The sequence below is a fragment of the Balaenoptera ricei genome, chromosome 10 (genome assembly GCF_028023285.1).
Source record: "Balaenoptera ricei isolate mBalRic1 chromosome 10, mBalRic1.hap2, whole genome shotgun sequence".
Lineage (NCBI taxonomy): Eukaryota > Metazoa > Chordata > Mammalia > Artiodactyla > Balaenopteridae > Balaenoptera > Balaenoptera ricei.
Window position 1 is genome coordinate 60,611 of NC_082648.1, and position 21,968 is coordinate 82,578.

The following is a 21,968-nucleotide window of genomic DNA, read 5'->3' on the forward strand; positions in this document are numbered from 1 at the left end:
GCCCAGATCTCACCTTTCTGCTCCCCAGCCAGCAGGCTGTGTTTGGGGTGAGCCCAGCCTAATAGAGAATTTTAAATCCCGCTTAGGTCTCCGCACAGGTGTGACTGGCCTGCACCCTAACCCAGAGACAGTGACTCTCGTTTCCTTTGGTGACACGGAGCTGCGCTCCCCCACGGGAGGGTCTGGCAGAGCTCAGCGTCCGTGCTGGCCCCGTCACCCACAGGTACTGGTGTCGGGACCCAGGCTGGGGTCTGCTGCTCTAGGAAAAGTTAAACGTGCTTGGAGGGGCAGCAGGAATAAAGAGACACAGCCACGAGGAACGTTTGTATTTAAAATTCCTCCCCTTCGTTTTCTTCTTCAAAAGAATCAGTCCCCACTTCCTCATAATCCTTCTCCAGGGCAGCCAGGTCCTCCCGGGCCTCGGAAAATTCTCCTTCTTCCATCCCCTCTCCGACGTACCAGTGCACGAAGGCGCGCTTGGCGTACATGAGGTCGAACTTGTGGTCCAGGCGGGCCCAGGCCTCGGCGATGGCCGTGGTGTTGCTCAGCATGCAGACGGCCCGCTGCACCTTGGCCAGGTCTCCCCCGGGGACGACCGTGGGGGGCTGGTAGTTGATGCCCACCTGGGGAACAGAGGGTGAAGATGCGGCAGTCAGCGGATAACGCAAGCTGGGGCACCTTGGTCACATGGTGGGTGGGGCAGCAGGCCTGGATGTGAAGAGGGGGATCAGGAGGTGGGAAGGCGGGTGGGTAGAGAGGTGCATGTGGGAGAGAAAGCAAAAGCAAGCGGCATTGGGCCGGGAAGCTCAAGGGGAGGGGAAGGGCTGGTAGAAACCCCAGTGGGAGACTCAAGCAGACAAATGAGGGGGGTCAAGCAGGGTGGGTGTGCAGTGCCAGTAGATGGAGATTATTATAAATTCAGTCCTTCCAATGGGATCTCGGGTTCCTCTTAGTTATGCTGTCAACGGGTTTAGGGCAGTTTCTCTGCCAAGGGTGAAGGGCTGTTTAAAAGATCAGGGAGAGGACTTCCCTGGTGTCACAGTGGTTAAGAATCCACCTGCCAATGCAGGGGACACGGGTTCGAGCTCTGGTTCAAGAAGATCCCACATGCCGTGGAGCAACTAAGCCCGTGCGCCACAATTACTGAGCCTGTGCTCTAGAGCCTGCGAGCCACAACTACTGAAGCCCGCGTGCCACAACTACTGAAGCCCTCGCGCCTAGAGCCCGTGCTCAGCAAAAAGAGAAGCCACCGCAATGAGAAGCCGGCGCACCGCAACGAAGAGTAGCCCCCGCTCGCCGCAACTAGAGAAAGCTCGCGCATAGCAACGAAGACCCAACGCAGCCAAAACTAAATTAATTAATTAATCAATTTTTTAAAAAGATCAGGGAGATATTCTCAAGCAATAAATAAAGAGATGCAAAAGGTTCTGGGGATGGTGTCAGCATTTACCAGGCCCTCTATCTCTGGGGAGTGGGGTTTCTTGGAAGAAAAGCATGGAAATCAAAGAAAGTCAGTTAAAACTCTTGCTGGATGAGCCAATCCCCCAAGCTCTGGCAGCATGGAGGGTCCTCCAAGTTGATCCAGCCCAATCTGACGAGGGGGCTACTATCCCGGAAATCTCCCTTCTCCCCACACATACCCCAAACTGGAGCCGACCCCAGGAACTCTAGGAACCTGGAAGGGGCCTCAGGTGACGACTGTGATAATACTCATGGGACACTGAGAACCATGGAGCTGGCCCCAAAATGCCTCTCCACCAGGCCACCAGGTCTTAACTGCCAATCTCTTCAATTCATAGCTTTAAAATGCATGTCCTCTGAGAAGTGGAGGTGGGAGTGGCAGCAGGCTGTACAGCCAAGGTGGGTAACCCACTAAATGAATTCACAATGATCTATCATTCCTCTTAAACAAAAGTGGCATCTTGGGGGTGGAGGTGATGCTGAGACAGGGGCAAAGGACCAAAGTGAGAAGGGAGAAGGCAATGCCACGTGACATATTTCACTAGACCAGCCAACTCTGCTCTCTTTTCAGCAGTAGCATCCCTAGACCCTGGGGAGGATGCTACAGGGTGAAGTTCAACACCATCCACCCCCACGGCATGTGCTTTTCTGAGAAGCAGCTAAAGGTTCTAGCACTGCCTTATCTTTCTGGTCATAACCCCAGAGCTTCAGCTTAAAATAAACGGGCGAGAATACAGGGGCATCTCCTTTTTGTTAATTTCTCCACCACCCTCATATCTCATTCTTTTTTTTTTTTTTTTTTTTTTTTGCCTATTCATTTTACTACTAGCTTGTTTTGTTGCTTGTTTCCATTTAAAAGAAAAAAACCCAACAACTTGGGGGAAGATCCTGAATGTTTTCGCAAGAGTGACCAGAACTGCCACATAAAAATAGGCACAGTCCAGGGGAAAGGATTCTGTACGTGGCTGGGAGCAGAGCAGGGTGGGGAACGCTCCCCACCGTCAGCCTCTCGGCCGAGAAGCCAGCATGAGGTGTCTTGTTTCCGTAAGTCCCAGCAGGGAAAACTGAGATGTGCTCATCTCTGTCTCGAGCAACTGTCACAACCACCTCTGGTGTTCAGCAAACCTCTAAATTATTAAAGGCCTGCCAGGGATCTAATAACATGAATGGTGGCAGCTGCTTTGATGGTGGACTCGGATGAGGCCGTGGGACACAGGACAAAGCAGTCAAGCAGGCACGAGTGCAGGGGCAGCTGCCTGCCTGGCCAGGGCGACTCGGGGGGGTGGCTTCCAATGCTCGACATCTTCTGGTCCTGGGAGCTGGGGGCCTTCCCTGGCTATTCTGTACCCACACCAACCCTCAGAGTCTGGTGTTCCCCAGACTGCAGACCTACAACAGGCTCCCAGCTCACTCCCGGTTAGTGGAAATGTCAGGGCTTCATAATGTGAATCACAACCATATGATAACCAGAAAATTTCTTATCCTTACTCTAAATTGATGAAAACTTACTTACAAGGCGAATAATTTTTCAAAATAAACTGGGGAGAGAAGAACACATCTTTTGTTGGAGGAGGGAGTTACACCTCTCCGGCAGCTTGAATAATCTGGTTGCTGCATTCTCTGATCTACTGTCGGATCAGAGCCACTCCCACCCCATCATCCTCTTCATCCCACTTGCACACAAGTTTGTCCTAGCCCCGTTCACTCCTCCCTGTAAGAGAAAAGTCCTTTCTGCCTGACCTTTGAGATGTTTGCAGATCTCAGGGCAGGAGCAGGTGGAGCCCTTCTCCCTACTGCACTAGCGCCCTCCCCCTCTTCCAATAATCCTCTCAGAATCTCTCCTGACCTAAAATAAGTGAATGAACGAATTAATGAATGAAATCAGTGTTACATTTGGCTGAAGCCCCTCTTCCCATCTCACCCCAAAGCTCCCAGGGAATGTGTATCAGTCCAAGACCCTGAGTTTCCACCTCTTTCTCCCCATCCTTGGTCTCTCCCTCTGCTTCTCTAGTTGTCTGTCTCCACTGAGTCACCAGCTCTCACCTTGAAGCCTGTGGGACACCAGTCTACAAACTGGATGGTCCTCTTGGTCTTGATGGCGGCAATGGCGACGTTCACATCCTTGGGCACCACGTCCCCCCGGTAGAGCATGCAGCAGGCCATGTACTTGCCGTGACGGGGGTCACACTTCACCATCTGGCTGTTGGGCTCGAAGCAGGAGCTGGTGATCTCGGCCACGGAGAGCTGCTCGTGGTAGGCCTTCTCAGCAGAGATGATGGGCGCGTAGGTGACCAGGGGGAAGTGGATGCGGGGGTAGGGCACCAGGTTGGTCTGGAACTCGGTGAGGTCCACATTGAGGGCACCGTCGAAGCGCAGGGAGGCCGTGATGGAGGACACGATCTGGCTGATGAGGCGGTTGAGGTTGGTGTACGTGGGCCGCTCGATGTCCAGGTTGCGCCGGCAGATGTCGTAGATGGCCTCGTTGTCCACCATGAAGGCGCAGTCCGAGTGCTCCAGGGTCGTGTGCGTGGTCAGGATGGAGTTGTAGGGCTCCACCACGGCCGTGGACACCTGCGGGGCCGGGTAGATGGCGAACTCCAGCTTGGACTTCTTGCCGTAATCCAGGGAGAGGCGCTCCATCAGCAGAGAAGTGAAGCCGGAGCCGGTGCCGCCCCCGAAGCTGTGGAAGATGAGGAAGCCCTGCAGGCCTGAGCAGGCATCTGTCTGGGAGTGGAGGACACGAGACAAGGCTCTGAGGACTCCCTCACGGGCCTCTCTGTCTGCCCCACTCTACCCCTCAACATTGTCAAGTGGGTGAAATCAAAACAGCCTTGAAGGAGTAAGGAAACACAAAGGAGCCTCGGCGGGCTTGGGAGGAACCGCTAAAATACGGGCAGCAAACCTGCACACACCTCCGGGTCCATGAAGCTTCCAGCCCAGTGGCCTGGTTGGACCAGGAATGAGCTTCCAGAACCACGGTGGTTAATGACTTTGCCCCATGAGGGCCCCAGCTCCTTGCCCACTTCCCCAGCCCTAGTCATTTGATCTTGCGGGAACTGCAGACCTACACATCCTAGCCCAACCTTGGAAGGTGGCTCAGGAAGATAAGTGGGTCAGAGAACCTGAGATTTAACATCAACTTTGCCACTTCCGAGTTGTAAAAATTCGAGCAAGTTACTGAACCCTCCAGACTCGTGTTTCTTCTTGGTTAAAGTGAGGACAATAAAAAATGTTCATCTCATGAGGTTACTGTGATAATTAAGCAAGGACCTGACAGTTAGCTCTCAGCAGAACTAAGAGAATTCATAGGTCACAGAACCTCCCCATTGGCCGTGATCTATGACTGTGTTCAGTCCTGTGGTTCTGAACTTTGGGGGTCACAGACGGCTCTGAGACTGATGAACCCTACTAGCCCTCCTCTAAACAGAAAATTCGGCATTCTTAGCTCCCAAGTAAAGAACCCCTGATCAAGCCCAACCTTTTCCGTTGTACAGATTAGGAAAGGGGGCTCAAGTAGACAAGTGACCCACCCTGAGCTTTCTAGTCAAACCAACCCAGTTCAGATCCTGACTTGGCCACTTTCTAGCTGTGGGACCCAGACCAAGTTATTGAACCATCCTGGCCCTCAATCTCCCCATCTGTAAAGTTCAAGGACAAGACCTCCTTTGTATCATTATTTAGGGGATTAAACGAAGGAACGTATTTGACACTGGTAATGGCGTTTGTAAGCGCTGAAATAGATCAACGATCTTCCTCTTCTCTTCCAAGTTAAATGCTTTGTTAACCTGTGCTGCCAGGAAGCAAAGAGCTTCGCCTTTCTCACACCTGGAATTTCCCCAGACACCACCGTAGAGCATCTGTAAGTGCTACTGGGGCATCACCTGGAGGGCAGCCCACAATGTCCAGCCAGAGGAAGGGGCGCCAGCCCTGTGAATGCCTCTTACAGAACATAAGCAGAAATTCCCAAATCTTAGGCGTTTATCCTGCAGCCGGGGGGTCACATGCCTCCACCCAGCCTGTTCAGAGAGGTGGATCCCAGCACGTCCAGCTCAGCAGCTCCCTGCCCTTGTAAACACGCACCAGCTTGCGAATGCGGTCCAGCACCAGGTCGATGCTCTCCTTGCCCACCGTGTAGTGGCCCCGCGCGTAGTTGTTAGCTGCGTCCTCTTTTCCTGTGATCAGTTGCTCTGGATGGAACAGCTGGCGGTAGGTTCCTGCCCGAACCTCATCTACCAAGAGAGCGGACCATCAGTCTTACTACCTGGTTCCCAGAAGAGACGGCTCCCTCCCCTCTAGAATACACATGGCACCCCTACCTACTGAACTCCATTGGGGTGGAACCAGACAACCCTATCATACATCTGCGAGGCTAAGAGAATTCCAGGGTAACACAGGCACTAACAGAGCCAGAAGCCTGGGACTCAAGCAGCAATGAGAAGCCAGCTGCTCTACTGGCTGGACCTTAAAAAGCCTTGGGTTTACAAAGCTGGCCAAACACCAAAGTTGACTGACTCTTCCCCCTGGACCCACAAGGCTTCCCTCTTGTTTTTCATTCATGCTGCAAAATTCACCCCAGAATTTAACCCGATTTCACTTGCATCCAAATGTTCCAGGGACACAGAGAAAGATTCAGAATGATATGCCTGGCTCCTAGGCTCTCCCAGAATTGTCCCAGCTCTAACCTCCATCTCTGGTGGCAACAATACATGTCAGGCATTAGAGATACTGCAGAACAACTCTGAAGCAAAGCTATGTTCCAGGCTCCAGAAGAGCCAGAGCCCAAGAGAGGCTGCGGGGCCGGGGGCTCTGCTCACCTCCAAGGTCCACACAAAGTGGACACACGGCAGACCAAGGTGCCTCAGGCCCCAGCTACAGCCCCTCTCCTCTACAGGGTCCCTCTGCTCCCCCAGGGAAAGCACCCATCTATGCAGTGGCCCGGGAAGCTCATCTGCCCTTTCTGTATTTGTACAAGTGTCCGTGGGATAGAGGGCCTGGGGTCTGTGGCCCTAGAAACAGTGTTCAGGCACCGCAGGCAGTGCCCAGACATCCCTGGGGGACTTGTCCACCTTCGCTGGTGAGCAGACTTTGAAGATGAGAAAATCCTGATGAAGAGCGAGGACTGACCCAGGGGGTCCTGGGGCCGGGGGAGCTGGGAGAGCAAGAATCCTGCCCCAACACAAGTCAGAATTCCTGTTCCCTAAGATCCAGATGAGGTTCATTCTAACCTACGGCAGCCTCTGGCTGTAAGAGAGAGTGCCTGCTGCGATTTCGTCTCGTGTGCAAGATGCTGCAAGGTTCTACCAGGCCGCCGGGACAGACCGTAATTACCATAGGATCGGAAACATACACTTTGGGAAACTGACTGTTTGAGGGCGTCTTATAATTTCTGAAATTATTTGTATTTTGACCCTTAGTATTTAATAAACAATCTCGGCAATGTCGGCCTGTCTCAGCAGATTTCAGCGGAGAGCACTAGGTTGGAGCTTTAATGGGGAGCAGAGATCTGTGATCCCCACTTGAGATCCCGAGACTGCGGAGAGCTCTAGGAGCCAAGAGTCATGTGGTGGGGGACTCCGGATGAGCCACCCCTTCCACGTGGAGATCTGCTTCCCCAGCCACCACAGCCTCTGCAGTCCGGTGCTGTCCCTGTGCGGGGACCCTGGCCCACACTCACCCACCACAGTGGGCTCCAGATCGACCATGACGGCCCGGGGCACGTGCTTCCCGTTGCCAGTCTCGCTGAAGAAGGTGGTGAAGGAGTCGTCGTCCTGGACCTTGCTGGCCTGCGTGCCAAAAGTGCCATCGGCCTGGATGCCGTGCTCCAGGCAGAAGAGCTCCCAGCAGGCATTGCCGATCTGGACCCCTGCTTGGCCCACGTGGACGGATATGCATTCCCGCTGCGGGGAGAGAGCAGCCCGGTCAGAGCCCCAGCCCGGCCGCGCCTCTGCCCCAGACCCCCAGGCCCCCAGGCCCCCAGGCCCCCACCTCTGAGGACTTGTCCATCCCTGGCACTCGACCGGCAGGACACCCATGCCTCCCGCCATGCCATGCCCCAGCCACGTGGGGTCTGGGCACCACAGCATCTGGATCAAGACTCGGTTCCAAAGAAGCACCACAGCTTTGTGGTTTGCTGTAAAGATTGCTTTCCAGGGTTAATCCTTTGTGTCAAGAAAAGGAAAAAGAGGGCAGCTGCGTAGAGGAAACTGGGCTAATTCCAAACCACGAGACTCTTGCACGGATGGAGCCGGTCAAAGGATGAACCAGTGAGAACAGCAGGAACCACCCCCAAATCCACTGCCGTGGCCGGCGCAGTGCTCACGTTCCTGCTGCAGCCTGAGTCTCCCAGACGCCGCCACACACACACGCACGCACACACACACACACACACGCACACACGCACGCTCCCCATCTCCGCATCACAGAACAGAGAAACACCCACGGGGGAATGTACTTTGGAGTCTGTATCATGGGTATCATTAGTGTTCTGGCTACAAATGTAGGAATAAGAAAGGATCAGTACGTCAGCAAGGGAGGGCTGGGAGGGGACAAAGTAGGCGCCTCCTGAACTCTAAGTGACTGGAAAGTTCCTCTGTGGCCACCATAATCTGCTCCTTCGCCCACGTCGGGCCAAGTGCTAAATAAAGTTGACCTTTAGAGTGTCCTTTTCTCCATGTTACTTTGGTGTGAAGCTGCAGTTACCTGATTGGTCCTGGTACTAACAGCTTAGGATGGGGAGGGGTGTGCGTGTTTGTGTTGTGTACATTCGTGTGGTGTGTGTGTGTGTATATATGTGTAAGTGTGTGTGTGTGAATGTGAGTGTGTGCGTGTGTGTTATGGTTCTGCTGGGACGGTGTACTCGTCACCCCCAACACCCCACCAGGGAAGCAGGGGTCCCGCAAGGAGACTGTGTGCTCGAGACGGAGCTGGGCAGGGAAGCACGTGCCTGTTGTGTGGGCTTCTATTCTTAACCGTGACGACCTGGCATTTTCCAGCTCCGGGGAACCCAAGCCAGGAGCAGAGCCTCCAGAGACCGTGGCTGGGCATGGGGTATGGGACTCCTGGGACCCTGGGGCTCCCTGGGTGTGGGCGCAGGGAAGCCAGCGGTGTCAGGAGCCGGTGCCCTAACACTTGTACAACGTGGCACTGCTCCACACCTGTCTCTGTGTCCTGGCCTCTGTGCTTCTGTGAGCCTGGTGGCCAGGAAAGGGCTTTGCTCACAGTCACCCACACCCCAGGGCACAAATCTTGCCTCTCAAGTTACGTGCTGTGCTGTGTGACCTGGGCTGAGTTACGTAAACCCCCTTCACCTGAAAAGCATAAGTGACCGTGATCGTTTTTGTTGCGGTTGTCCTTATCTTTATCCTTATCATTATGCATTTTCATTATTGGAGCTTCACTCCCCACCTGGAAGAGGCACACGTGGAAAGCCGGAGACCTCAGGCTACGTTCCCCTCACAATGAAAGGACTTTATCTTCAGACTCAATTCAGGCCTAAGGCAGCAGGGTTCTTCTCCCAGGAACCCCCCATAACCAGCAGCTACCAACCAGACCACACCTTCACATGCAGCTGTGGCTTCCTCGGGGGGGTGTGAACTGAGGGGACCCCGGAGAGACCTGAAAGGAGCAGGTGCCACATGTTGTCCTGTGACCCCACCCCCCAACCATCCTCCAGGCATCCCCTGGGCCCTTCTGGAAGGATACACGGGTATTTCAGGAAGATCAAGGGTCAGAGGAGGAAGAGTAAAGGATCTCAGGGTCCTGAAAACCAGCAACGTGGTGATACAGAGGTTTTCACACCCCTTTAACCTCATGCTAGTCAATGTGCCAGTCTCCACAGATGAAATCAGTCACACACACACACACACACACACACACACACACACACACTCCTTAGGAGGAGCAGTTTTCCCTGTTACACTAATTCACAAGAGTAACCGGAGGTATAAGATAGACTCAGAAGCAACTGATGGGTCCACAGGTGCCTCCAGAAGCGGCCTCTCAGTGCCATTCTCCACCAGCAGGAGCCAGGGCTCCCTGGAGGGTGGGGTTCCAGGTCTGGGGCCGGGTATGCACAGGATGACCTGGAACGTCTTTGGGGGCCTGAGAGAATCGACGCCGGAAGGTCTCAGACACCAACCAGAAGAGGCTCCCATGGCCAAAGGTGAAACAATCTGAGGGTCAAAAAGAGGAACAGCGGCAGTCGACTGAAACAGGATGGACACGTAAAAATCTCCATGTCCTTCGCGTTATTAAGAAAGAAAACTCCCACTAAAGAAACTCATTTGTCCCCATCCAAACAGCCCTTTTGAGGAGGGAAAGCTCTTTTTTTAAAACAGAAGACTCCCAGCTAGTCAGTGTAGTAAGAATGATATATTAAGAAATATTGCATGTTAGAGTTTCTGATTACATAACTGATTTGGACAAGGATTGATGGGGAACTAGATATTCACACAGTGCCAAAGAATCACTGTTACTTAGGTTACTTGTGTGTCACAAGGGGAAAATAACTGCAACGGTCACCAGCCTCTGACACTGGGTTGGATCATAAACCCCACAATAGTGAGATAACCTCATGTGATGCAGTAGGACACACATGACACCTCCCATGAAGGCTTCTTGTCAAAAATACTCAGCCTTAATGTATTACACCCTTTATATGTAGCTCCCACTTTATAGAAAACACAGGGGTCAAAGGGATAAGGGACATCGCGAGAAAACAACATGAATCCAGAAGGTGAGACATTTTACAGGGAAATTGACCCAATCTTTTTAACTCATGAAAAACAAAGGTGAAGGAGGGACTGACCCACATCAAGAGGAACTTAAGACACATAACATCCACATGGAGTATGTGAATTTTAACTGAATTCTGGTTTGAACAAATCAAAATATGGCGTGGGGGGGACTTCCCTGGCAGCGCAGTGGTTAAGAATGAATCTGCCTGCCAATGCAGGGGACGCGGGTTCAAGCCCTGGTCCGGGAAAATCCCACATTCCGCGGAGCAACTAAGCCCGTGCGCCACAACTACTGAGCCTGCGCTCTAGAGTCCCCGAGCCACAACTACTGAGCCTGCATGCCACAACTACTGAACACAAACACAGCAGGTAAAGTAAATATGGCAGAAAAATAGTAATTATTAAATCTAGATGATGGATACATGGGTGGCGATACACTACCGTACTTCTCTGAAGGTTTGACGGTTTTCATACTAAAATGACAAAAATTAAAGAAAGGAAACAGAGTAAGAGCCAAGTGAGGGCTCCCCTCACCCTAATGACCCATCGCAAAGGGCCAGGCTCTTCCTGTCCCTTTTCACTTCGTCATTGATTCAACTAACAATGACCAAGAGCCCAGTTTGTTGGGGCAAATGACAACTTTAAAGTTACGTGAGGACGGAACTTCCCTGGCGGTCCAGTGGTTAGGACCTGGGTGCTCTCACTCTCGGGGCCAGGGTTCAATCCCTGGTTGGGGAACTAAGATCCCACAAGCCACGCAGCACGGCCTAAATAAATTAATTAATTACATAAAGTCATATGAGGAAATCATCAGTGAAATGAAAAGTTAGGTGAGCCCCCTCATTTAACGGTGCTAAGGTCTGTGCACCATTTGCACCTGCTGTGAGGGGACAAGGACCCCACGGTTCCTCTGGCCACTCTGCCTCATTGCCATCCCTCCTTCCTGCCTGGAGGTTCTACACGGGAAAACGCAAAGCACCCCCAGTGCTGACGGCCTGGGGGCCGGCCCTCATGCCCAAGACAGGTCACCCATCTGCCATGACCAGGGACATTATGTGAGCTCAGAGCCTTCAGGATTCTAGAGCTGGGCTGGCCTCACGGATCACCGAATATGATTCCCACCCCATTATTTTACAGGTGAAAAAGCTGAGGCTCAGAAAGGTAAAGGGGCAGACTGGAAATTTCACAGGGAAAGAGCCTGGCCCCAATCCAGGTCTTCTGACCTCGGCCAGAGTCCTCTCCTTGACACCACCCACCCCGCTGCCTCGTTTGCACTCTTAACCCCCAGGGCCCTGGTGGGCCACATCTACAGCAGCACAAGCCTGATAGCAGAGAGCAAGGCAAGCTTGGATGGCAAACCTCCAAACCAAAGAAAGCTCCATCGCAGAAACAGAAGGGCTCACGGTGGGAGCCTCTGAAAATGGGCCACCCTCCCTGGAAGACCAGGACTGTTTCTCCGGGTGGTGTGTGCCAAGGCCGGGGCCGGAGAGGAGGAGCTGACTCAGCAGAGGGTATTTACATCATGTGTTCGCTCCAAACTCATGTTTCAGATTCCCTCTCTGGCCGGGCAGAGCTCCTGCTTTCTCTCTCACACTGTTCCTCCCTCAGTTCTATTTTGACTCTGGGCTTGTAGGGCTCAGGCCAGCTTTCTGCTCCTGGGCCCCTGTGAGATGAAGGGGGTCCCGCCTGTGCTGCTGGAGCCTCCGGCCCAGCAGTCCAGGGGGTGAAGGTGAGGGAGCTGGAGAGACCTAACACAGGAGCGCCCTTCCTCGAGGAAAGCATGACACCCCTCCCCAGACCTAGTGCTGGGTGGCTACCAAAGTGACCTGCTCTGTTGGCTCCTGCAGCACAGAGCTACTGTCGTTGTCTGCAAGAAGGCATCAGGAGGGACTGGGCCAACTCCCACTCGCCCTTCAAGTCGCTCATTAATCATCCCCTCCTGCAGAAGGTCTGGAAGGTCCCACACCAGCCGGGGCCCCACGGCGCGCTCCCTCAGCCCCCGCCTCCCCATCACTGCTCTACTGCACGGCTCCTAGCCGCTCTTTTGCTTTTCTGACTTCCCCCGTGGAGAGCAAGGAGCCCCCATTTCCTGGCCAGATACCCAGCATCGAGTACAGGGCTCGAGTGCAGCAGGGGTGATTGGAAAGAAAACTCTGCCGAGACTTAGAGTCTATCTAACAAGGAGGGCAGTGGCCGGGGCCTGAGAGGCAACAGGAGCTCAAAGGAGAAAGGACAGCTTGCAGCTTGGTTTCCCCGAGCAGGAATATTTGCAGACATCTTGGAGAATGTAGATGTGCCAGCAGGTTTTTCAGCTGGATTTTGGAGCAGTGTGAACGAGACGCGGGAGAATTTAGGGCAGGTCCCACAAACTGCTTAGTTTGTCCGAAGCGCAGGTTTGTGAAGGCAGAGCGGAAGCAGCGTCAGAGCTGCCCACGAGCGTCCTCCCCGGGGAGGGTGCCCAGTTCTGCAGGATGGCAGAAGAAAGACACTCCAGAACCTGACAGTCCTCTTAGAACTCCACTGCCAGAAATCTCTCCTGAGGTCAACCTTACATTATTTCTGCTTTAATCGTTTCCTTTTCATTTGCTCTCAGAGGACTCAGATCAGCTCGCTGCAATCCTCTGCAGAAGGAGGCTTTGTAGCTTTAAAAATAGTTTTGAACTATCACAAAACAGTGAAATTGGCATATTATCTTGGAAGGGACCTGACAGTGCAGGCCAGTGAAAACCTGAGACCAGGCCACATACCCCGACCACCTGTGGGTCAAGGGCCACACAGTTGCCTTCAGGAAGCATATTTTTAGACCCAATTACTTCTAGCTGTCAGGCTAGGATAATAAATCACCTACACTTCAGGATCTAGGTCAGAGATGACAGGTAAAAAGTAGAGCCAGTGTTCCAGAGGGATAATTAAAGTAAGAACAATGTGGTTCACGAAAGATTGCACTACCTCTGCTCAAAATCCTTCAATTAGAGCATATTTGGACTCAAAGAATAGATAGCAAGCCAGAAACAGCAGGAACAGAGTCGACCTAAGTTAACAGCAGGCTGCAGGCACTGCAGCAGGGCAGCAACAGGGGTGGCAGAGACGGCCCTCGGGAGTGGCCGGGGCTGGTCGTAGACTCCTAGACTCTCTAGACCCTTCGAGGCCAAAGGCCCTTGAGCTTCAGCCGACACTGAGGTCAGGTGCCGGAGAGAGCGAGCAAGTGTTAATCCGCCGCACACGGTGCCCACTCTCCTCCTGGTCTCTTCATCTGGGAGAAATTCTAACAGGACGCCGCCGACGGGGGACGTCAGCCACAAAGGCCACAGACAGTCCTGTCAGTCCCTTGGTGGCCAAAGGGAAGGAGCAGTGGGTCTACTCTGCCCCCAAGAGCCACATCCTTCCACCCACCCCGTCACTAGCCCTGTACTCACTAGCTCTTTCCTCCTCAAAAATTACTGCAACTTTCCCTCTTCCTCTCAAGGTCACTGAGGTCACTGAGCCGCAGCACCACTCCCGGGCTCTGCGTGGGCCCGACCGTAGCCCAGACGCTCCCTGTGGACACGGTGCCTGGGGGTGGGGCCTCCGCTGCCACTCGGAGCATGTGCCCAGGGACCTCTGGGGACCCACACTTAGTGACCGCAGCCCCGGGGGGGCTCGGAGTCGGAAGATAAGCCCGGGCCCTGTGGGGCTCAGCCACGCCGCCCGCTCAGGGCATCTGCAGAGGCCTGTGGACTCGGAAGCAGCATCCACCTCGCACCCAGGACACTCTCCCTTCTAGCTGCCCATTTCTGCAGGAAGACAGGCTCTTTGTTGCCATCGGATGCCAGTTCCCACCTGAACTCACGGGCCCGCCCCACCAGGAGGAGTGCAGCGAGGAGGCTGTGCTCTCAACTCCCCCCGTGCACCACAGACACGTTCTCTGAGGCCTGGAATCACCGACACCAAAGAAGGTGTCACAGTCTCAGTTCCCAGGAGAACTGCTTACCAGAGGGACCCTGGGAGCAGATGGGAATGCTCAGTTACAGGGTTAGTTCTAAAATCCTCACCTAGAAACTACAGAAATGCTGCATCCATCCTCAACACGGGCAGCCTTCCCCAACCCTCAGGAGGGAAGCCCAGCCATTGCAGGAAGGCAAGTCCTTTCGGCAAGGGTGGAACTCTGGGTCCAGGTGTGCACACGTGTCAGCCTAGCCTTGCAGGAACGAGTCAAGGGGTTTTAAAAAAGAGGTTCTGGGGACTTCCCTGGTGGTGCAGTGGTTAAGAATCCTCCTGCCAATGCAGGGGACACGGGTTTGAGCCCTGGTCCAGGAAGATCCCACATGCCGCGGAGCAACTAAGCCCGTGTGCCACAACTGCTGAGCCCATGTGCCGCAACTACTGACGCCCACCCGCTCTAGGGCCTGCATGCCACAACTACTGAGCCCACGTGCTGCAATTACTGAAGCCTGAACGCCTAGAGCCCGTGCTCCGCGACAAGAGAAGCCACCGCAATGAGAAGCCCGCGCACCGCAAGGAAGAGTAGCCCCTGCTCGCCACAACTAGAGAAAGCCTGCGCACAGCAACGAAGACCCAACGCAGCCAAATAAATAAATATAAATAAATAAATAAATTTAGATTCTGTGAGTGTGAAATGGTCAATAAAAAATGTTTTCCCATCAAGACAGTGCTGCCCATGTAAATAAATATTCCAAATAGAACCTGCTATATAAAATTCAGTGTTTCAAAATAAAGATATTCTCTTTCCAAAATATTCAGCCATAGGTGTTCAGTTAAACATCTTTCAAATTCTTTAGCACATTTAAAATAAGGTTTTACTTTACATTTTTTGGTTTATTAGGTATTTTCAGAAACTGGCCTATTGAATGCACGTTGAAGTTTGCTCAGAGAGCTGGATTAGGATCATGGGATCCCCTCTAAGACTCACTACGGCTCTCAGGTCAGAATTAAAACATGCAAGAGACAGCGCTTTGAAAATTATAAAGCACTAGCTATGTGCTAGATATTATAAATATTAAATATCAAATCTTGAGTATGCTGCCTAGGATTTGCTTCAAAATAACAGGGAGAGAGGGGGAAGGGGAGTAAATGAAGCAAGACTCATCATAAGTAGATAACTGTTGAAATTGGATGAGGCATATACAGGGGTTCATTATAACACTCTTCTTTTGTATATGTTTGGAATTCTCTGTATAAAAAGGTTAAAATAGTAAAGCTAGGTGGAGCCTTGAAAATTTGAACCATAAGCCCTCTTCATTTTGTAGATGAGAAAAACCACTTCAGAGAGGTTAACTGACTTTCTTGAAGTCACACAGCTAGCTGCAGAGACAGGAGCCAAAACTCTGAACTCCCAGCTCAGCTCCTTCCACGGCTCCGCACCAGGGGCCTCAGGCAGGAGTGCATTCCTCTGGCCACACAAGGAGGCTGCTCTGGGGAGGGAGGGTGCCGGACAGACCTGGACTAGACTCAGCAGAGCTGGGGCCAGAGCCAGGGGCCCTGGGCACTCTCCAGAACGAACAGAGGCCGGGAGGAGGGCAGTCCTCACCTGTCCTGCTGGTCACTGACACCGGGGCAAGAGTGCGGAAAGCCTGACCTTGGCCTGTGAGACTGCTCGCTCCGCCCCCTTCCCCACCCAACCTTTCCACCCCCCTCCCAGTGGCCCAGACAGCCGGGCTCTGGACGAGGAGATTTCTGGGTTTCCAGGCGTCCGGGCAAATGTATTGGAGGCAAATTTTACCCAGCCCAGGGCGCAGGGGGTGAAGGGAGGAGGTGGGGGAGGTCCTCTCCAGCAAGTAAGTCCGCGAAGGAGATGGACAGACCAGAGGCCAGGGTAGGACACCACAGGTCTGAAGCCCACCCCACCCCCGGCCTTCCGGAGGGAGAGCCCTGTGGGTCAGAGTCCTCTGGCTTGGACCCCTGGAAAACCTGGGGAGTTGGAGCGGGTGCCGGGGGCCTGGGAAGCCCAAGCCAGATGGCCGGGGTAGAGAAAGGAGAACGAGGCCCCCAGGCGTGGGGCTGTGACGCCCTAAGTCCCCTGACACGTTCGGGGCTCTGTCACATTTGGCTGGGTGTAGGGACCTGACCGCCCACGACCCCAGCCGCCGGGAATCCCTGGACTGCCTGCCCCTCCCCCACTCGGATTCCTGAGTTGCCCCAAGGTGATGCCTCGGAGCCTCACCTCTTCTGCGCGGGGCCCCCATGTCCCCCTTCCCCTCACCTGAGCGCGAAAATCTCCCTTGGGTCCCTTTAAGGGGCGACTCGCCCCCGTCCCTACTTTCTCTCTACGAGAAGGGGCACTGGCACCGGCTTGTCCTCCGCCCGAGCGTACGAACCCCTCGACCCTGAACTGACACCCCCAGGAGACTTCGAACTCCGCAGATCCAAAGCGATGGCTGCTAGCCCCCGCGTAGACACGGCCCTGCGCTGGGCGCCTGCGTGCCCCCAACCCCCAGCGCACCGCGCCCCGGCCCGGCAGGCTCACCATCGCGGCCGCTCCCGTAGCCCGCTCGCTCCCGGCTGGGCCTGCCCACTCCAACTGCTCCAGATACAGCCGCCTCCGCTGTTGTGACACCAGGCGGGAGGGGGCCGGGGACAGACACGCTGGGCCAGCAGCTGCCCTGCAGCATCACAGTGCCGGCGAGGGAGGGACCGGGCAGGTCACAATCGCTCCTCCCCGCCCACCCGCGGCTCGGGTCCCCGGCGCCGCCCGCGCGGGGTTGCGCGGCTGGGCTCCAGGTTCCCACGCTATGCTCTGTGGGATCAGCCTGTGTAATTCCAGCCGCTTAGGAAAGAAATGTAAAGTGCTGTTAGAATAAACGTTCACGGTCCCCAAACTTTCATCCTCTTCCTGCGGCCAAACACTAGCTGCGCCAGGAAGGACCGGCCCAGGCAGGAAAGGCACCTGCTTGGGGCTCAGCTCGCGCAGTCACCCCCAACCCGGGGGAGTGCAGGAGTGGTGGGGCAGGGTACCCGGTGGGAGGGACAGGCTCCGAGCTCAGCTCTGCTGCCGCTCGTCAGCCTGTGCTGAGTGGGGGGTGGAGCCTCTGCTCCGAAGCCCGCTGCACCTCCATCAAGGCCGGCCTGGCTACTGGGGGATTAACTGAGATAAGAATTAGTGAGACCCTAGCAGGTGCTCAGGGCGTCCTCTGTTCCTGCTTCTACTCCTCCCTCCACCATTATTTTCAAGTTTCTTTCTTGATTCATTTCTCATCACTCCCTCTTCCTACTTTTAAGCCCAGAACGTGCACAACGATACCAGGATTCTGGCTGCCTCTTTGCTCAGTAATAAGCCTTCCTCTTGGTGGCCACAAGTGATGCTGAAGGGCCAGGGGCTTGCCCCGCTTCCCCTGGTTGGAGGGGGTGGGGACAATGGGTCTGGGCCTCTCTTCACACTTCAGATTTTGTCCACCTTACTGAACTTCCCTCACTCTCCCCTCCCCTCCCCAGTTTAGTGGTGGGCAGGGCCGACATTGATCCTTGGTCTCAGTGCAAACTTCCCCACCAGAGTCCATTCAGTGCTAAAGAGTAAAGGCACTTCTGCCTCCTCTCCCGCTCTCCTCAGGTCCCGACCACCAATCCCATGTCACTCCAGGCAAATCCGTGGCTTTTCTGCAAGGTATAACCACATAGAGCTGCTCTGGCCGGACGTGGCGACTCGCCAAGTGTCCAAGCACAAACACAGATTCACTTTCCCTTCCCTTCCCGACAGGTGCCTATCTCCGGCCAGCAGAGAGTGAGAACACTTTATTTTATTTTATAGCAATTTGTTCTGCTGAGCACCCATTCCTATAGTTTCCTATTTATACTATGAGTTTCTAGAGGACGGGACACGTGTCTTAATCATCTTTGCATTTGAGAGAGTCTCAGACACAATGCTTTACCCATCGATACATACAGTGCTTAGTAAACTATGAGTTGACTTTTGTCTATCTTATAATGCAAGATCCTAAAAATTGAGAATCATGATTAAGCTAACCGCCAAGCACATGGTAAATGCTCAATAAAGGATGATGACTATTATCAACTATGTATTTATCTCTCTTCCAAACTCCCAGAGTGTACATTTATCACTTTATCACTTCCATTACATTTATCACTTTCCACTTCGGATTCTTGGTATGTGTACGTGTGCATGTGTTTAAGTATTCCTACAAAACTGGTACACCTTGAAGGCAGGGGTTGTTATTCATCTTGGTTCCCTCCCCCTCAAAAGTAGCCAGTCAAGTGCATCAAAGATGCTCAATAAACATTGCTGAGTAAACTGATTTTTCGAGTTCTCTTTGTAAACCACCAAATATGTTATGAACAGGTTCTTAATGTCTTGGGATAAAAATGATAATGACAACAGTGGTAATTATGATGGCATTCAGCAGCCTTCATTATGATAATTCACTGAACCTCATCATCTTTCCTCTTTATGGGGTTAAGGGTTGGAAGGAGCCACGTCTACACCATAAATGCTGAATATGACATCTTTTGGTTCCAGGGAGGTAAAAAAATGGGTAGCTCCCCGCCCCCTCCAGTTTATATATGAAGCCTTAACCCTCAGTGTGACTGTACTTGGAGATGGGGCCTTTAGGGAGGTAATTACGGTTAAATGCAGTCATAAGAGTGGGGCTCTGACCCAATAGGACTGGTGTCCTTATGAGGAGAGGAAGAGACACCAGGAGTGTATGCACAGAGGGAGGCCAGGTGAGGACACAGCAAGAAGGTGGCCGTCTGCAAGCCAGGATGAGAGGCCTCACCAGAAACTAACCCTGCTGGACCTTGATCTGGGGCTACCTGTCTCCAAAACGGTGAGATGGTAAGTTTCTGTTGTTTAAGCCGCCTGGTGTGTGGTATTTTGTTATGGCAGCCCATTCAGACTCAGATAGTGAAAAAAAGACTCAGATAGTGGCCTGACCATCTTAAGAGTAAAAAACATCTACTCCTTTTTGGTTTTTAAGTCCTCTGTCTCACAATTATTTGATCTGTGGCAACCTGGACCCCACCTCCATCCTATGCCTTTCTCCCTGAGTAGAAGTTTGGCAAGGAGGAAGGACATGTGTCTTCAGTCCCCGTGATGGCTAATTTTATGTGTCAACTTGACTGGACCACGGGACACCCAGACATTCAGTCACACATTATTTTGGGTGTGTCTGTGAAGGTGTTTCTGAATGAGATGAACATTTGAATCAGTAGACTGAGGAAAGCAGATTGTCCTCCCCAGTGTGGGTGGGCCTCATCCAATCAGTTGAAGACTTGAATTAAACAAAAGGGCTGAGTAAAGGGACCAGCTGCCTGCCTGACCGTTGAGCGGAGACACTGGTCTTCTCCTGCCCTTGGGCTGGAACTCACACCAGCAGCTACTTTGGGTTCAGCTTGCAGACTCCAGATCTTGGGCTCCATGATCATGTGAGCCAATTCCTTATTTTCTCTCTCTCTCTCTCTCTCCCTGTGTGTGTGTATGTATGTGTGTGTGTGTGTGTGTGTGTGTCTCCATATATCCCATGGGTGCTCTCTCTCTGGAGAACCCTAACACAGTCCCCCTTTTTTGCAGGTGGAAAAACTGAAGTCAAATTCAGGCTGTTCACAGAGAAGAGCAGCATTGCTCTAATAGCTGTAAAGTTCCCTGCTCCCTGTAGAGATTTTTAAAAATCAGCCTCGAGGGCTTCCCTGGTGGAGCAGTGGTTAAGAATCCGCCTGCCAATGCAGGGGACACAGGTTCGAGCCCTGGTCAGGGAAGATCCCACATGCCGTGGAGCAACTAAGCCCGTGTGCCACAACTACTGAAGACCACGTGCCTAGAGCCCGTGCTCTGCAACAAGAGAAGCCACTGCAATGAGGAGCCCACGCACTGCAACAAAGAGTAGCCCCTGCTCGCTGCAACTAGAGAAAGCCCGTGCACAGCAACGAAGACCCAACACAGCCCCCAAATAAATTAATTAATTAAATTTAAAAAAAAAATCAGCCTCGAAAATAGGTGATTTGGACCCAACTGGGATCAAGAGTTTGTTCTGTTCTTATAAAAAGAGTGAAATAAATTAGCTTTTGCAATGATTAAAAAAAAAATCTGGGCTATTCATGAGAAGGCAAACTCCCGGCGTGATTTAGGCCTTGTAAAGAGATTGCTCCACATCCACCAGACTCCAGAGACCATGTTATTTCTCCTTGCGTGGCTTTTGTGCTATGGGGTCATGTTCTCCAGTACAACACTTACAGGGACGCCTACAGTGTTGGGCCACACGCATCGGAGTAGCAGGCAAGATAGTTCCTATCAATCCCCCAGGAGGAGAGTCAGGCTTCTGTTTTGCTTTGTTTTAATATTTATTTTAGTTATTTATTTGGTTGCGCCAGGTCTTAGTTGCAGCAGGCGGGCTCCTTCGTTGTGGCTCACTGGCTCCTTAGTTGTGGCATGTGCACTCTTAGTTGTGGCACGCGTGTGAGATCTAGTTCCCCGACCAGGGCTCGAAGCCGGCCCCCTGCATTGGGAGCGCAGAGTCTTAGCCGCTGCGCCACCAGGGAAGCCCCTGGGGTCGGTCTTCACGATGTGTGTGTTCCTTCCTTACACATTCCCTGACTCTGAGCACTGTGTGTGTAAGATGCTGTGCTGGGTGCTTATCTCTTTTACTCCTCACAACAAGCCCCTGAACTTATTAACACCCTTATCACCCCCATTTTACAGGTGAAGAATCTGAAACCTAGCAGTGTTAGCTGTCATTCCGATCACACGCTGGTAAGAGACAGAGCTGGGGTTTGCACTCAGGGGGTCAGACTCCATGCTCAGTCATCACCTCCAGACTGAGCCTCAGGTAGAGGCCTGTCCTCGTGCTTGGCTAGACTTGGAGGCCAAATGTCTAGCTGCTCTAGGGGGTGGGTATTAAAGGCGGAGCTTACAGCAGAGGGCGACGGGTGCCTGGAGAAAGAAGACCTGGTACTTCCCGGGTGCCCACGCTGCTGGGGGACTCTGTTTCATAACCAGACTATCTAGATTTAGGCACTTGCCACATGGATTTAACTCCGGTGACCGCCTGCCGTAAGACCACTCGCATTTGAATACTGGACTCCCCGCTTGTGTCTCAGGCGCTGCAGGGCGCTGGATGGGCAGGGGGCATCGATGGCCACGGGGTCACGGGTGCAGTGGTTCCCCTCTGAGGGCGGACGGCTGCGGCACCGAAATCTAAAGGTGCAAATGTGGAGCCACACGGTCCAGCCAACCCTTCTCCAAGGCGCGTCCCCTTCCAAAACCAACCGTGGGGGGTCTGGGTGGCCTTGTTTTAAGCTGGGGACGGCGGCATTTTCCTAACGGCCCTGATTCTCCTCTTGCTCCCCTCCTGCCAACTGGCTGATGTCAGAAGTGGGACACTCCATGGCATCGCCTTTGATCCCTGCTAAGCTCACCTCCCAGGGGGCAGCCCATTAGGCCATCACCCGTCAGGCACACAGAACTCAGCAGAAAGACAAGGCAGCCGGGACGGGAGGCGAAGTGCAGAGAACCCTGAGCTTGGTGAACTAAGAAAAACTCGTCTCCTTCACAAACCGGGGCAAGCTGCTCAGAGGCCAGGGGAAGCCCCCGCCCTCACCCAAGGCTCTGTTACCGATCCGGTGACCACCTTCTTCAGCTGCCAGCCCCTCAGAAAGCACCAAACGAGCTGCGCGGGGTAAAGCGGCACCACAGAAAAGGTAAGGCGGTCAGGTCAGGTCTTCTCTGAGGCCTTGGTGCTCTGCGTGCAGCTGATTCTTCACTTGTTGGATATCTGCCTCCTATCGGACACTGAAACGATGGCTGGATTCTCTGTTTTCCAGATATTT

General features: G+C 53.3%; 1 protein-coding gene across 2 annotated transcripts; it reads right to left on the minus strand.

Moving 5' to 3' along the window:
- Positions 1 to 311: 311 nt before the first annotated feature.
- On the minus strand, positions 312 to 16,819 carry TUBA8 (tubulin alpha 8). Of its 2 annotated transcripts, XM_059934966.1 has the most exons (5): positions 16,660 to 16,803; positions 7,136 to 7,358; positions 5,542 to 5,690; positions 3,505 to 4,185; positions 312 to 623 (listed from the first exon to the last, which is right to left on the minus strand). In XM_059934966.1, the coding sequence occupies exons 1-5, from the start codon at positions 16,660 to 16,662 to the stop codon at positions 330 to 332; spliced, it is 1,350 nt and encodes a 449-aa protein (XP_059790949.1). In that variant the 5' UTR covers positions 16,663 to 16,803; the 3' UTR covers positions 312 to 329. The 2 variants fall into 2 exon arrangements, with proteins under 2 accessions (XP_059790949.1, XP_059790948.1); XM_059934965.1 differs by lacking the exon at positions 7,136 to 7,358 and having other exon boundaries at positions 16,660 to 16,819.
- Between the last annotated feature and the right edge of the window lie 5,149 nt (positions 16,820 to 21,968).